This window comes from Alligator sinensis, unplaced genomic scaffold, assembly GCF_000455745.1.
Source record: "Alligator sinensis unplaced genomic scaffold, ASM45574v1 scaffold498_1, whole genome shotgun sequence".
Classification (NCBI taxonomy): domain Eukaryota; kingdom Metazoa; phylum Chordata; order Crocodylia; family Alligatoridae; genus Alligator; species Alligator sinensis.
In genome coordinates, this window is record NW_005842469.1 from 627,322 (window position 1) to 645,192 (window position 17,871).

At 37.8% G+C, this 17,871-nt stretch overlaps 1 protein-coding gene across 14 annotated transcripts in view; it reads right to left on the reverse strand.

Moving 5' to 3' along the window:
* Positions 1-304: 304 nt before the first annotated feature.
* The window catches only part of EPS8 (epidermal growth factor receptor pathway substrate 8), a 147,359-nt gene continuing 129,792 nt past the window's right edge, over positions 305-17,871 (reverse strand). For 6 of the 14 annotated variants that reach the window (XM_025212531.1, XM_025212520.1, XM_025212523.1 and 3 more), the window contains 4 exons: positions 12,558-12,795; positions 9,623-9,803; positions 8,919-9,048; positions 306-2,948 (listed from right to left, as the gene is read on the reverse strand). In XM_025212531.1, coding sequence (XP_025068316.1) covers positions 2,835-2,948; positions 8,919-9,048; positions 9,623-9,803; positions 12,558-12,795 — 663 coding nt within the window. In that variant the 3' untranslated portion in view covers positions 306-2,834. Of the gene's footprint in view, positions 2,949-8,918; positions 9,049-9,622; positions 9,804-12,557; positions 12,796-17,871 lie in introns of all 14 variants that reach the window. The other 8 variants (XM_025212526.1, XM_025212528.1, XM_006030864.3 and 5 more) reach the window with 3 other exon arrangements.

The window sequence follows — 17,871 nt, forward strand, 5'->3', positions numbered from 1 at the left end:
TCTCTGCTACTGGGAACCCATGACCTCTCTGGCATTAACCTATGCTAAATTAAAATTCTCAAAATAGAGTTATACCCATGAGTTGTTTACTTTTTCCTGTTTAATCAATTATCACTTTTCCGCCAAAGTACTTCCATAGATAACACTAGGGAGCCTGGTTTTCTCTGGTAAAAAAGTCCAAAATTCTCTGATTAAAAGCTCCCAAAAGCTGCATTTTTCCATGATTAAAATTAATCATCACTATCTATCGATCTATCTATCTATCTATCTATCTATCTAGTGATGTTTAATTTATATCTATCTAGATATAAATATCTATCTATATAGGTATCAGTTGAACACACTATTTTATTGATACATTTACAATTTTAAAGCTATTTGGAAGCTTACCAGTGCGTCAATCGCTATAATAAAATAGATTCTAAATACCTATAAATATTTTGGCATTAAATTTTGGTTTTTTTATCATGGACAAGTCAGAAATCCCTCTGCCCCTCCACACACCAGGATGCAGGTCAGCTGCGACGATGCCCCCCACCAATTTGTGGCACTGAGCAGCCCTGATATGCTATTCTGAAACGATATTCTTTAAAGGAGATGCTCCACATTTTTCCATGGCAAATAGAAAACCTGGATCCCTGGATATCACTGTATGCACTGACTTCCCTCACTAGAAACACTGCTTTCAAATGATAATCGTCTTTTCCTCTGTTCTCAAGGATTGAGTATGGTACATGTTGCATGCTTGTATCTTGATTGTAATCTAAAGCACCTGAAAGCTGTTGTTTTCCTTTGCCCCCTCCATCATACTTTGAGTGATAACATAAATCTACAGACGGTTACAAGTAAGAAAGGTGAGTAATGACCACTATTAGAGAATTAAACAGGGTACATCACCAGCATACCCCCTTTCTAGCATCAAGATATTACTCTAAAGTCCAAGTGAAACAATTTTTAATGTTTCTAAGGACCTCCATACATTTTTACCACCATACTGCTTTTTTGTCACCTTTTTTAACAAAAAATGTACAAAGTAGGGTAGGATGCTATTTTGTCAGTCATTCATTGTTCAGAAGAGAACACCTACAAAAGGGTAAAACCTCCTGAACTAAGAATAGTAACTTGTACGTATTGTAGAACACTGGTACAACTGGATACTGAGTTAAAGAGCAGACAACTGTTTGGAGAACTGGACAATCTGACTGACCAACTATTATGGCAGGTGGTAAAACAACTAGTTCTACCTCAAAGCTACACATTTGCTTGCGTAAAACTGTTTTGCTGCAGTTATTGTGCAAAAATTCAGGCACTAAATATACTTTATAATGGAGTTTAGTGGGGATACTACAAAGAAATCATTATTTCATCCAAAATACAATGGGAGGAATTTTAAAAACAGTATTTCACTTTCTACCCTAAGGCATCTTGTGTTTCATTCCTAGAGATGACTGCATCTTGATGACAGAGTGAATATTGCTTTTAATACATATACAGACAATGTATGTATTATATGTAAAATTATGTACACATAAGCAAACATACACATACGAAATATATTTATAAGGTTATTTAGGATGAATGGCACTAAATACATTTATTAGGTTTTGGAATTTTCATTTATGAAAAAAATGAAGTAAATATGACAAATTTTCTTTTTGTACACAGAGAAAAAACACTCTAAATCTGGAACATTTTCTTACCTCAATATCTTCTTTGTAGCAAAGATACAACTATGTAACATACATCAAATACTGTTTATTGCAGACTTCCAGCTGATTAATGTGAAAAAGGCACTATGAAAATTAATTAAACTAGATGATTAAATCTTTCTAAATGAAGTGATGATCTTTATACAAGAGAAATTATAGAACATTGTGACAAAAATCAGTGTTTCCAAAAATAACATTTGCTGGGAAGAAAGTTTTTCCCCTTCAGAATCAATCATTTTTTTTTCAAAAGATTAAATTTATAAAGAAACAAATAGCTTTTTACATACATAAAAATTGACATTTATGATCAACACAAAAAATCTGGATTATACTCTTCTTTTAACTAGTTTTGTTACAAACAAAAATGTAAGTCTATTAAAAAAATACTGTAAATACCTTTATGGCTAGGTCTGACCACTTCAAGCTGACTTGTGGGTTTACTATTTTCTATTCATTTTTACTGCGTAATATCATGGTTTGTCATCAAAGTAGTAGAAATAAAATTAAAATGCAGAATATTATTTGCTTTCAACAATTTCATTAGTAATAAAACATCTTGCGGATGATACAAGAATAAGTCAGTCTACATTTCAAAGGCTTGAGCTGCTGCACTTATTCTATGCATTTCATCTTTGATTGCTGGCATCAAGAACTTTTAAATAAATTTAAACACCCTGCAGTATGACCCTGCATAGGAAGAGGAAGACCGAGCCAAAAAGAAAGAATCGTACATATATTACAGCAACAGACAGAATTCAAAATCATAAATTACTGAAGGGTTCAAGTACATTTTATTGCTGGCTCAGCTTCATTGGAATGAACCAAAAGCAACATTGTATTTATTTATCTGTAAAGAGAGTATGAAATGGTAAATTCCACAAAGGCAAACTTGTCTTTGGGAGTAACTGATTCTCAAGTGCCGCAAACTTCACTTAACTTCCATTGTGTTTACTTTTTTAAATGGTGAGAGGCTGGCAGCAAGTACTTCTATTGACTGGCTGCCTTGTTTCTATATGGCGACAAGTTATATCTATCTACAAAATAAATCAGACATCCCTGTTCATCGCTTCCTAAAACAAAGCTTGATGGAATAATGCCAAGGACAATGAAATCAAAGGAAAAGACTCAGTGCCCACTTCCTTCATCAAAGGATTCTACTCCTGAATCTGTGGCAGTTGCACTGATTTTTTCTTGTCGTCTTCTCATAATTTCTTGCAATTCTGAACTACCACTGTTAGCCTATAAATGAAAAACAGAAAATGGGGTAAATGTGTGATACTAGTAGATAACACTTCAACAATAGAAGGAGGAAGGTATGCAAAGTTAGGGTCTGTGTGTGAAGTCATGCATTCATATAGAAAATGCTCCATTCAACGTACCACTTGTGTGTGTGTTCAGGTGGTATTTTGGACAGGGATGGACATATTTTCTGAATGCTGCCAGTCTGATTTTCACTACTGTTGAATATCTAGCTCTCACTGAAGCCACTGAGTGCTACTGAGTACACAAGAGTGAACTCCTGACCCCAATAAAAGTCAACAGTAAATTTCACTCTGGGTGAATTTCACCCCTTATAATAAAAGATCTCTTCCTATTTTTTTTAACGGGTTTCCATGTTAGCAGTTTAGCACCTTGTCACTGTGGTTTGCACTAATGCATGGCTTATCATTAAGAAAAAAAATAGTGTGAAATGTTATTTACGATTCTACTTCTAGGTTGGAAATTATTATAATGTTGTTTTTCTGCACTCTGTATGGGTATCACAGTGCATGTTAACTAGATGGGAGACTTCCACATTTTATAGCACTTCAAATGTGATTAATAGATTGAAAAAGTTGGATGCGAACCCATGATTTACTTAGCTATGTAACAAAATTACCTTACAGCAAGATCTATATCTTGACCTATGTGCCTTTTGATTTTATCAGTATTTTTCTTATTTAAAGTTGGCTAAGTTATGAAGAAGGTTAACAATTCTTGAATTGGTTCCTAATGCTAGCCCCTTACTATCCTAATCAGATACATTACAAGGCATTATCCACTAAGCTTTTTGGCTTTGAGTTAATTGTGGTTTATTTATTCATTCATTTATTAGATGTACAGGCCACCCTCCACAGAAAAGGCTCAAGACAGGTTTGAACAAAGTAAAATTAAAAGTAGAGAACCTGGGTATTGTTTTCAAATTTAAGGGTTCCAACTTTTGTAGCCACACCAATAGTCTCATTACAGAAGGTTTGAAAGCACAGAAAGCACATGGATTGAAGTTGTTCTATTCTGAGGGTAATGAGTAACATAAACCAAGAGATAATATTTTGAACTTGTGCAATACTGTACACAGCTCAAAATTTTTAAGTACTTGACAAAAAACTAAGAAATGAACACACAACATCACTGTGAATACAACACACAACTTCACTTCAATAAATAAGAAAATGGAGACCTGGAGAAATGAAAAGCCAGATTCTTAGCTGGACTACATTTTTGCAGAGCATATATTAAACAATCTGATTTTAACCTCTCTGAAGAGCCTGTCCTGTGCCCGAGATGTTGCTTGCCTAATCACTAATTGCAAAGTTATCTTTGAGCTGAGAATGACATAGTCTTGGAGCTGTGAGCAGCACTCTCTTCTCCATTGTACTCTTTTTCTGAGAACTGAGCTCCGAGGGGTTTGCTGAAGTCATCTGGCAAAGCTGTAAATAAGTGAGATCTCCCAACTGACAGCCCTTGACTATGGGCAGAGAGCCATTCTTTTTACTTCATGTTCCTCAAGACAGACCACTATGCTTCAGAATTACTCTCTTAACAAAAAGTCACTTAAGAAGGGAAGGGAAGAGAAGTGGTGCTCGCTCCTACCCTGGGTGTCTTCAAAAGGAGGCTGGATAATCACCTAGCCGGGGTTGTTTGACCCCAGCATTCTTTCCTGCCCATGGCAGGGGGTCTGCTCAGGTCCTTTTCGACCCTACCTACTATGAAATTATGAAGAAAATTAACACAACAGAAAGAAAGTTGGTACAGTGAAATAATTTTAAGAAACCATTTACCTGCTGCTATGGAATAACAGGAAATCCTAAACACCTACCTTCTCTTTCCTCCCCCGACCTCCCCTCTACCCCCGAGTCTTTAATTAGACCATACTTATCTAATGGTTCCAGGAAGGCAATTACAAGTTTTGCTTTCTCTTCTGCTTTTGAATTCTAATTTAATTCAAAGACTGAATTGCGGATTTTCAGTCAGTCATCATTAAAAGAATGAACAGAAACCTCGGCAGAAGATAAAGCACAATACTTGTGTAAATTTTTGCACTTAATGTTTTGGTTTCTCCCCCCTCCCCACTTTTGGGTACAATAACTACTGAATTCCAACCACCTCAGATAAAAGTATTACTTTAATGGCTAATTGACGAGTTGGCCATGAGGGGGGGAAATGTAATATTTAGTTTGAGAGCACAGTGGTGAGAGTGCTAGGAATGGCATGGGATCACAGAGAAGACCAGGATTAAGAAGTTTGTCGAAGAGCATGGGGAGAAACAGTCCAAAGGAACTTGGCAGGAAGCTTTACTGAAGTCATTACTATGTTGCCTTATTCTGTCTCTCTACAGTACTATTTGTATCCACATTAATTTCAAAGAGTCAGTTACTGTGATAATGTTCCAATTATTAGATATGGGATGCTGGATCTAGAGTAGACTGAATCTACTCATCTATTGTGTTTGTTAGCTCAGTCTCCATGATTAAACTTACATGCTAGTGGCTATTCATATATTTATAAAAGTATGTATTGTTCTTGAATAATCTGTAAAATAAGGGTTATGTGAGTTTAACATGTTTTAGGCAGTTTCACAGGCTTCTATTTGAATTGCTTCTATGTTGAGTAACATTATATATTAGATATAGATATTACCATATTTTATTACACACAACATGCCACAGAAGATATGCAGTTTGTTTTTGAAAGGTACAATGAAGACTAAAAATATTTTCCTTGTAGTAAGTAACTGAGTAGCAGCAGCTATGGGGCTGAGCCTGCTCACTGTTCTGCTCGCAGTGGATCACATGCAGACTCACTTTTGCTTTTGTAAAGCAAAAACATAAAGCCTAAGTGGCAGAAAGTTCTGTTACTGTATTCTCTCACTTATAATGTACACCATGATTTCCATCAGCTGGTTTTTAGAAAAAAGGCACAAGTTTTATATGAAAAAATGTGGTATTTTTTTCCCCCAAAGAGAAAAAGAGCTCATTTTTAGGCAGAAATGTCAGAAATGGTAAGTGTCATTCAATTACAATAAGTTTTATTTTATCAGTTGGATTCCTTTAAGTGAGGACACACTCAATTTATCTGATGCAGAACAGTTTGATATGCACAGAAAAATATAAGGTTCCTTTAGTATAATCAAGTGTTCCCAGGGGAAAAAAAAGAGAGTACCTTGAAGTCTGAAAGAAGGATTTTGATTTTAAAAGTCGCATGGTAAGTCAAATGCAGGCTAGATTTTAATGACTAAATCTTATAGGAGCCGATAGAAAAAATAAACAAACTTTATTTTCAAACTTCCCGTATCTGTGTATTAACACTCTTCAGATAATCTTATTAAATAACCCCTGGCCACTCAAAAAAGAACGGAAGCCAAAGACAAGTATAAGAAAGACCCAGAACACAGAGGGAGAAACAACAGACATCAACAAACCAGATACCCATTTGATTTTTAAATTAAGTTCCAATGAAAATAATGGCACTTACGTAGATGTTTACAACTACAGGACTACATCTGTTCACAGCAAAACACTACAGCTAATTTAACACCCTGCAGGACACTGTCATACCTTTGGCAGCAGAGGCTATTAGCAGGTCCTTTGGGGGTATTGCTTTTGTACAGGGTAGAGTTTAACTGTTATTTCCTTGACCTCCTCCCTCAAACTAGCGCCTTTTAAGACACATGGGACAAACATTTGTCTAATTCTTGTTCTAAACATCTTGATCTTTTGCCATTAACATGATACATTAAAAACTGGATATTCCTACATCTTAATATGCATTGGAAATTTCACTTTGATATGAAAAATATTGCAAAAATAAATGGGTGCAGAACTCATTTAAATAGCATCTTCTGTCTCAGTTACATCTCAGGGGTTGAGATGGGGGACTTGTGTGAAATTCAAATAAAAATAGTGAAGCTTTAGGCAGAGACACCAAGCCACAAAAAAGTAAGCCCTCCCACCACCCTCCCTGCTTGAAATGCCTGAAGAGACTGGATTACACCACAGTGATAGTCTATCCATGGAAAGAAAAACCTTTTTAAAAACATTTTAACCTATGTAAAACAACAATGCTGTCTGATCCACACTGACCTAATTGTCTAGGATTCATTATAAAAAAACCCTTAAATTGGTGTTTGAAAACAGTTCTCAATCTTCCCTGGGCATGGACAAACACACCTTAGAACTGGCTTTAAATGGGGAGGGGTTGATACAATCTAGTTATTACATTTTAATGCTTTCATACTGATACAAATTAGTTAAACTACCCCAACTTTCGCCTTTAAGAGTTAAAGCTGCAGCAGTTTTACTATGCTGGTATTGTCCCAGAAATATTCAGATGTAACAGCTGCATCGTACCAGCATATACTGATGTCCTTTGATAGTGATATAATGTTATATCAATCTATACCCTCATTCTTGGTTTTATACTTGGGCTGAGATACAAAAATAAAATAACTTAAGCCAGTTAACCACAAATTCGTGGAGGATAGAGACAGCAGGAGGTAAGCAATACAGATGACCTCTTTTTCAGTTTACTCTACCATTATTTCTAGATTATAGTCAAGAAACCTTCCCTCCCCCGCCCCAATTAGATTGTTGCAGCTAATCTATAAAGTAGGTGATGTTCACATATTTCCCTGTTTTAACTTGTTTTATTTTCTGCTCCTTTACCGTTTGTCCATGTATTTTCCTTCCTTACCTATAATAAAAAGGGTGGATGTACCCAGCTCTCAAGCAAACACTTCCTGGCAAAATGCTGTTTAGCTCTGTGATAATATTCCTAAAGAAGTATGGCCGCACTGAACCAAGTACAGTTAATTTTTTCTGTTACTTACATATTTATCCATAGTTTTAGTACTACACAAGAACAGAATTCCCACAGCATTAGGAACAGCTCTTCTAGATATGCTGATTTTCAGCAAATTTAATATTCATGTCAAGTGCTAGACTGATGACAAGAATAAATTCACTAGATGGGGTAGCATCAATGCATACTTGCTTCCACCATTTAGTTTGTGTGCATCAGCCTAAAGCTGGAAGAATTACCAGATATGACAGATTTCATTCACCATCATTTCCTTATATCTTAATTTTTGCTTCATTCCTTCTAGCTAGGGGTACCTACATATATAAAGTGGCTGGATGGCTAACACGTGCCCAGTATTATCAAACACACCATGCCTGCTAACCTTCCCGACTGTGAATCCTTAGTGCAATGGTGCTCAGCCTCCAGCCTGCAAGTTCATCTCTTTGTTTAATGCTGCTCCTCTGCTGCCAAATTTCCAGACCTTTGGGGAGCCCTGCAGGCTGGATGACATGATCCTACATGTTGGATTGCACCAATGTGCAGTGGAGCTGGTGCACAGGGTTACCCTGTGGCCAGATCTGGTGCCTGGGGTCAGGCCAATCTGGCACACAGGGTTGAGACTGGAAGGTTGAGCACTGTTATCCTGGTGGATGAAATGTTCTGACAAGGGAGACTTGCAATCTATAGCATCTGTAGTTCATGAAAGGACAGACAGGAGAATAGAGCAGAGAACACTGAGGAGATCAGGAGGAAGATGAGAAACCCCTCTGATGTCAGTCAGAAATGCCATACTGAGTCAGGCTAGGGATCCTGTTAAGATGAGATGCCTGAGACAAAGGTAAAAGAGGACTAGTTACCAGGAAGAGGAGCCCCATTTTAACTCCTAATAGTTCAACTCTGCTGAACAATGAATATTTCATGATTACCACTTATTATTTACTGTCTCAACACAGGACTGGTAGGGGCTTTATGAACTATCAAATCTAGTCTTCCATGTTCACAGGTGAGCAATTTTATTCCAAAGTTTCATACGAATGCCTACTCTGATCCCTCTTGCATGCCCAGGTATAAAACACCTGATTAAAAAAAAAATACCCCTATGATATGCCAAAAGTAAAAAGTAGAAGAGTTAAGAGGGATTATTCATACCTCTAATGCAGATTTCTGTACAGTAATTTGGCTGTAGACTCTAGGTCCTTCTGGGCAAACACTCTTTAGTTCCTCTTTATTAAGGGAGAAAAGCTGAGCACCTGTCAATACTCCCAGGCTATTGACAGTCCTGAAAAAGTCACAGAGTCAAAGAATGAGCAACACAATATTCTACATAAAGCAAAATAGGCAAAAATCTAGCAGTTGAGTAACAAAGCAGGAACCTTTTAACCTATATAATGCCAAATTAAGGTATATATTTTACATCATGAGCTACTTGAGATTGATTTGGCCAAATCAAGTAATATTTGCTAGGACTATGCGAGATGCTGAAAGTGCTGTCATCTGGTCCCAGTAAAGTAGACCTTGGGATGAGAAAAATAAGCATGCTGTAAAACTTAGCTCATTTTTGGTAAAATGTATGTCTAATATTTTAGATCAGGGTTTTATGATTTAGTAGGACAGCAGTTAGTGATCACCTTGTTGATTAAAATAAGTGTAAACATGCCTAAAAAACACAGATCATACTTTTTAATAGTTTTTTTAAAAACGTGCATCATTTTGAGAGTGTGCTTGCTCAACACTTTCAGAAAAAATCATCTCAGGTTGGACAGACAAAACTGTTGCCTATCTTTGAAATCTTAGCCCATTTTCCTTTAAATTCTGAATAACAGCTTTTTATTGCAGTTCATCCTCAAACTTACACAGGATTGAACCCCTTTGACTGTAACCATACTTTCACATCCTCAGGAGAAGAGTCATAAGTGATATTAACTATTGGTACATTTGGTCGTGGCACGTGGAACTTCTTCTGAGCAGCACTCCGGCCAATTGTAAGTCTGTGAATAAGCTCATCCTGTACCTCTTCCATCTGAGATTTCCTACCTAGACAGAGATAGAAAAGAAAAACAATTGAACATGTTGGAGTTCATTTTTAAGGAATCTGAAGAAGTACAAGTCATTTCCCCTGCCTCTGTGGCCTCTGCCACACATTACATATATTACGCAATTAACTGGTTCATCATGCAATAAATTTAAACTGGCCACATATGCAAAGTAATTAACAAGCCATAAAAATATCTATCCAGCTACAGTAAGAATCAGCTAGCTACAAAGTTAGTTCTTGAAAATGCGTAAAAACTTTATAGCTGGTTTCTATCTAACTTTAATTTGAACATGTAGTGGACCCCTTAGAAACACCTTATTCTGCACCTAAAAGGTGCAGAGCTCACTTAGAGCTAAGTGACAGACGTTCTCCTCCTACAAGGATAAAATTCTGATAGAAATTAAAACAAACAAACAAACCATAGTTACTCAAATATAAGATGAGGTTTTTCTCCTGTCAACAAGGGGAAACCCCCCCCCATCTTACATTTGTATACAAGGAAACCTCATTAAATGCAGTACCTGTCTTTGAACTGCTCATAAAAGCAGATTGTGCTCAGTAATGGAAATCAACTATGAAGTTGATTAAATGCAGTCAACACTGAGCAAGTCTATAAAACACATAGCCCATTTTGGGCAAATGTACTGATGGAAACTTTTTTCTTTTCTTTTTTTTGTGTGGCCCTTAAACCCCACCCCCTCATTGGGAGTTGCTCCCCCAGGAGAGACATGACACTGGGCCAGGAGGTACTGCAAAACCAGGCCAGCACTGAGAGAGCAAATATCTGGCAAACGTCACCAAACAGGACTCCAAACAGTTAACCCAGAATCCCCCTTTCTCAGCCTGTTGCATATGATTAGTGTGGCCCCATCCTCCACAAGGTGAAGCTGGACCAGGTTGCATCTGCATAGGTTGCCCTATCCCTCATCTGTAAATTTTTGTAGGATCTCAGGTCTTATAACAAAAACACCCAGGTCCAGCCATGAGTGGGGTGGGGGGCAGCTAATTATCACATGGATCCTTTGCTGGGTGGGGAGGGGAGGGTTCCTGGAGTACACACACACACACACACACACACACACACAGCAGTGCTGAGCTGTGGGGTCACCAAGGCTTGTAATGCTGTTGTTTTTGGTGGGGCCCAGCCCAATGAACTATATGATAAATCCCTTTTGTCTCTGGACTAATATCATGCATAGTTCATAGGTGCTAAAAAGCTACTTAACAAGTGTGTTTATAGAGTACCTGCACTAAAACTTACAGCAGTTTAAAAAAAAAGATAAAATTCATCATTTCCAGGTCAACGAAGTCTATGGGTACTATATGCAAATTGATATAGCTATGTTTATTTCAAGGTCAGTGCTTTCAAATTTGTTCCTCATTTCCATGTTGTCAGGAAGAGCAGGGTCTGACAATAAGGACAGAGGAAGGGACTGCAGGCAGAAGAAGTTGTGGGGAGGCATAGAGCAAAGGGGCTACCTGACCTCCAGATTTATTTTTCCTGCTGTAGCAGTGGGAGATTGGCAAATTCAAGACAAATCTCTAATAATTAGATTCTATATCTGGAAAACTAAAACAAATTTATAATCTAAATTATAGATTAGACCCCTCATAGAATCTAATTATTGGGGGGTCATTTTATAGTCAAGTTAATACAGTAATTTTATTCTAAATTTTCAAGAAGGGGGAAACTGATTCTAGAATTCTGAATATTGAAACTATTTCAGTCAAAAAACAAAAGTGGGGAGCAGAGAAGTTGTATGTAGAGGAGATAGTTGTATAAAGAGGCCAGGCCATAGGGGCATGATACTGAACTACAGTATTTTTAAACAAAATATTTTTAATTCTTGACGGATTGAAAAAGAGAGAAGATGGAGAAAGTGAATGCTTTTCGTAAAAACAATTTGTTGAATTGAAAGCTCATTTTTTTTGGTTGAAAACCATTTTGATGTAAAGTTTTCTATCCACTCTGTTGTTTGCTGCATTGTAGTTGCACTTGATTGGTAGTAGCACTTATGGCTATCATTTCAAGAGGTGTTTTAGAAAAGTCATTAATATCACTCTATCAGCTACTCACACTTAAGGTGTACAATGGTTAGCTTGTTTGGGATCGCTATTGAAACTTTACAGGGAAGGTAATGAATCTTACTAAAACAGTGGTAGATAGGGGAGGGGGAGGGCAGGCGGCTGCTATGGCTCCAGCTCCAGTGCCTGCCTGGGGTCAGGGCCCATTGCAGCTGCTGCCTGCCACCCTCCCCAGCTCTCTGCATCCTCCTCACCCCCACACTCTTTGCTCCCCCACCTGCCCCTCTCCTTCCCCCCTTACCTTTGCTCCATGTGGGCAGACTCTATATATGCAACAGCCTAGGGCTCTCAGCACACTCTCAAGCCCAGCCCTGTAGCAGTGGCACATAACCCACAGGGCTGCTACAGGGCTGGGCTGGGACAGGACCATGCTCCATGCCTCAGGCTAGAATGGGGACATAGCCTGTCTCAAAGCAGAGGCAGAAATATGGCAAGATTTTATGTAAGAAGTGTCTTATTCAGGTATGGAACTGCCTCACTCCCTGCTCAATTTGGTTGATTAGATGGGATTTTAGTATTAAATAGCACAGAAATCAATTACAACTATATGACAGTAGAAGTCAAATATTTCACAAACAGTTGCATGAAAATATGTGATTTTTAAGATGTTACATGAAATGGACAGAATTGGGGAATATATCTCTTTCTTGCTGTTTGAAGATACTTACGATCAACAGAAAGCTGTTTGTGTCTCTGGCTATCCCGTATAATGCCACTACCACTGTCACTAGATGTGCTGCTTTGGCGACTGATAGCTCCTGGTGCTTTTGGCACAGGAACTGGAATAGGAATAGGCGCTGGTGCACAGGGAGGGACAGGAACAGGAATGGGAGCTGGTGTTGGAGGTGGCGATGGAGCAGCAGGAGTGGGATCTGATTGTTTTGGACCATACTCTGCCCTCTGTTTCTGAAGAAATGAAAACAAACCATTAGTTTTGCATACTACATTGTTCATGAGTTCACAAGGTATCTATGATTCTGACCTTCTGCAGAGAATTCCCCCCACTTCCCATGATGTTCTGCAAGTAGAGCTCTCATTTAATTCCCAAGAGCAATATTACTTATCAACAACATTTTTGTAGTTTGCCAGTCTTATTTTGACATCAGTATGGTCCATGTTGATCTGCTTCTCTCTGTCAAATTCCTTACTGTAAGCCCAGCTTCAGCTTAATATCAGATTACCCCAAAATTCATTTGTTTCCTGTAGATATGAGATTTATACACAACTAATTTTTTCTTAAATTCAAAAGTTCTATTACCTGGAGTTTTTGATCAGCCTCTAAGACATTTGAAAATCTGGACTTTATCAGAATAAAGCACATATACTAAGCATGTTAAACAAGCAAGCAAACAAAAATCTAAGACCCCCCACTAAGTCTCAAGAACTCTTGCCTTCGAATGTCACTGAACCAGCTCTTTGCAGATGACTATAACAGGCCAAACCTAAGCTCATAGATCTTAAAGCTGAAAAGGATTGTTACAGTAATCATATCTGTCCTGCTAAAGAAAAACAGCCAAAAGATTTTGCCCAATGATTCCTGAATTAGACTCAACCACTTTTGATTAGCATCTATTTATTTTGGAAAGATATCTAATAATTCCCAAATTTGGAAGAAGTCTGGGTTCAGAGCTGAACTCTGCGGCTCAGATCAGCCTCCTTAAAACAAGTCTAAATACAGAATGGTATGCAATGTGCACATTTGTTTTAATTGAGGGAACAGTCAGATGGACTATGTACCATAATGTAAAATGGGGCAGGGCTTTCCACCAAGCACGTAAGTTGCTGTGTGGTAATGGCCTGGGTACATATATTGTCACCCTATAAAATGAAGTTAATCCACAGTAACATAACCCTCAGTGAAAGAGCTAAACTACGGTGATTTAAATTTTCATCTACTGCCAAGTAGGAGCATGCCTATGGGCCACTATCACATGACTTTACCTTGTCCATTTTTACTCCATACCTTGAGACTGATGGGCACAAAAACTGGAGCAAGAGATTAGGTGGCAATGCGAGAGAGACTAGATGTAAGAAATTTAAACATGTGCTCTATTCATTCTTGATTTTTATTGTTTTCTTTTCTCTTTTATTTCAATGTCTTACCATAATGATGCCCCTGCTGGGTTGTCTTAAAATTCTGGCAAGCTGTTGGATTAGGTTAGGACAATTGCAATACTTCTCCAAGTTCACCCCTCTCCCAGCACCAAATAGTAAGAATTTCCTAAAAGGGTTTTCCAGAGAAGCAAAGTCCTGGATTTTCATTATTTTTCCCTTCCAATTTTACAAGCTCAGCTATTCCACTTACATACTCATAGTCAGTAGGACTAAAGTATTAATTATTTTAAATCTATATCAAGTTTATTTGCATAATACCGATACTCCCCCTGTGCAGTTACAAGGTGCCATCTTATCTGTAGTATCAAAACAAGTGAGTTGATTTTCCAGGCTTCACTTTTCCTTCCTGAAATACCCACATCTGTTCCCTCAGGGGCATGGCACTTATGACAAATAGGAAAGTACTTGTGGAAGCCATATGTTACTATATTAGCAACACATCATTGCCTTAACAAGTCAACCTCTCATTAATCTTAAGCAACTTCCCCACGTGCAAATCTCAAATTTGAAAGATTTAACCATAAAATATACCCAACCAGGTGCTTAGCCAGTGTAAACTGGCCTGGCTCTGGCAGAGCCACACTGATTTACAACCTGTCCTACAGGTTTCAGGGAAAAGTGTAAATTGAAAAAATGCTTTTTGTGGGGAGAAAAGGAAGCTGTTTTTCAGTATTTATAATGACCAGTTATGAAAATAACAAATCTTTCTAAATATGATCCCCCTAAAAAAAGTTTGGTAGTTTAGTACTTTGTCTCACAATTATTTTTTGTGCAGGACATGCAATCTATTATGAGGAGGTTATTGGCATTCATTGACATGTAATTCTCATGCTTGATATTTTCTGTGGTATATTTTCTGTGGCAATTCTTACTTTCAAATATGTAATAAAAAAAGCAGAAACTGAGTATTAAATAAAACAAGCAGAATAATGTGCATCCTACAAAACTGCTGGGAGCAAAGTGGCGAATTAATACATCTTCAGTCAAGTTAGTCAATGTAAGTGGTTCATAAATATCAGAGTAAAACGTTTTTAATTAAATAATTAAATCAAGCTCACTGACTCAAAAATGCTAAATTGCTATGCCCATTTTATTTTCACATGGCACAAGGAAAAACATTGCTGCTTTGATGATGTTCATTAAAAAGCAAATATTGCCTGTGCGTCATTACCACAGTCAATTCTTTCATCTCAGTGTAAAGATAGCTAAATACTATCAGCAGCTCTTATGCCAACACTGGATAACTTAACCATTAAATGGGCTATGCTAGAAGCACAAGGCCCACAAAAAGATGTACTATCAGTCTGATATTTGGAAAGAACTAAAACATCACATGGAAAATAATTCATGTTCTGCATTTTGAGATAGCACCAGGCAGAAACATGCTACAACATGCATGTGGCTGTGCATTATAATGCCTTCCAATTTTGTTTAAACTCAAAATATTTTGGAGTTCTGCACATTCCCTAGGTCATCGTCATTATGAAAGGAACAAATACAGCATCTTGGAAACTGCAGCCCAAAAGATTCAGCCTACAAAAAGACACTTTAGTAAGTCAATGTCAGATAATAGCAATTTATGTTACCTCTGCAAGCTCTCCCAGTAATTGCTGTGAGGAAAATGGAGTAAATCACATCAAATGAAAATGTTAATATGCTGTCAAAATGTCAACCACATCAGAAATTTAAAAAAGAAACACAACCCTTTGGTGACATTAATTGCCTATGGGGATATCATATTAGTATTACTATAGGGGTATAGATATGCCAGTAAATTTCCTCCATACAGGCAAGCCTTAAGGTGTATCAGTATAAAACATATTCACAACAGGAGGTATACCACTTTAACTTTACTGGGTTCAAACCAATATAATATAAGCAGTAACAAAACCTGCGTGTAGAGCAGCCCTGTGATGCGTTTCCCTGGCACCAACACAATCCAAATTACATAACAGTAACTAGGTCAGGCTGTCAAAGATAACTAGCAGCAGTGGGATGGCACCAGCTGTTTCTTGAACAGTGGCATAGGACACAGAATGGTGAAAGGAAATGCCATGATGCCAATAGAAGTAGCTAAGGAGAATCAATGCAAATCATGAACTGGAAGCAGAAAAAAAAAAAACTTTCAAAGCAGAAGCCCTATTTTGTACAAGCCTAATATATTAAACTACAAGCAAATCAACTGTACTACTGGAACACAAAATCTTTAAGGCTGTACACAGAGAAAAGAGCCAAGAACAAAAGTAGGGAAGGCAAAGGCAAGTGCAAAATGGATGTCAGCACACACTACTCTGTTAGGGCAGTTACAAGAAAAAACCCTCAAAGTAGCATTTTGTTTTAGAGACAGATTATTTGCAATAACAGTCTTGTTCTCACACACGGCATTCTGCTTCAATCGATCGGCTAATGCTTCACAGAGCTGACTTTATTGTTCAGATGCATCCATGTGTGAAGAATAGAAGGTGTGTATCTATGTGTAAACACATATACATACCCCCTCACACATACACACATGCATGCTTACACAAGCACACTTTGGGCCCCCCCAGATTACTAACTACTTTTGAAACGATAGACAGCAATCCTTTTCACGCTACCAAGCAGCACCATGTAACAAATAGGCAGAAAATGAAAACTGTAGACAGCTGGATCTGGAAGGAAATCTAGACAACTTAATTAAGCAAACAAACTAGCCAGGATTGTCAGGATTAATTCCTCATTTCTCACAAAAAAGTACCAAATGGGAATTTTGACCATCATCAGCGACCAACGTGTTTTGACATAGACAACGACAATTCCATTAGCCAAATGCCCACAAATAATAATTCAGGACTGGAGCAGTACAGAGTTGGATGGAAATATAGTACCTTCTCAAGCACTAAGAGTCTTTTGGATGACAATTTTAGTGCTAATTATGAAAAGGTAAATGGATTCTGGTTTCCGGATAAAAATGACGACAACTCTTTGGCAACCATGAAATGGGCACCTGGCAAAAGGTGTACCTTCACTACAAGTATACTTCATAATCAGCAGTTCATACCAGCTGGCAGTAGATGAGAACATTATCATCTAGAGCATCCAGAAGACACATTAATTTTGGATACAAACTCTCAGTGGAAAGGGCAAGTCACATCTCCAAGAGAGATTTTAAGCGTGGGGCTTAACAAAAAGATTTGAATGAGATGCTCCCTCGGAGATTCCAAGGAATAGACAAGACATGCACCCTCCTCCCCCTGGTGGTAAATGGAATTCTATCTTGCTGCTTACGTGCCATCACAAAAAGGCCGCACATCTTTGTTGTTACAGTTCTCAGAATGACTGGTAAGAGTTTGAAACAATTTGTGTTAGGAGGTCATCAAGGTAATTTTAAAATAAGGCAAACTTTTCAGAGGCTTCAAGTCAATTGGACACAACTCCTATTTTCACAAATGACTTGCATACTTATAGGAGTGTAGGTTTTAGCCATGCTGGTCTAAGGACATAGGCAGACGAGGTTCTTTGGGTGAATCTGATATCTTTTATTAGACCAACTTAAATAGTTGGAAAACAATTATTAAGCAAGCTTTTGGGTTCAAAAACCCTTCGTCAGGCTAATGAAGTTTCAGCAGTTGGTGTGTGCTCTTCCTGGATGGAATGAAAAGTAAAGAAGCCAGCGGCTGGGCTGGTATGCATACAAAACAGGTAGTCAGTGAAAATGTAGATTGAGGAGTCAATGGGTGAGAGACACTGACTACCTGTCTTGTATGCATACCAGCCCAGCCGCTGGCTTCTTTACTTTTCATTCCATCCAGGAAGAGCACACACCAACTGCTGAAACTTCCTTAGCCTGACGAAGGGTTTTTGAACCCGAAAGCTTGCTTAATAATT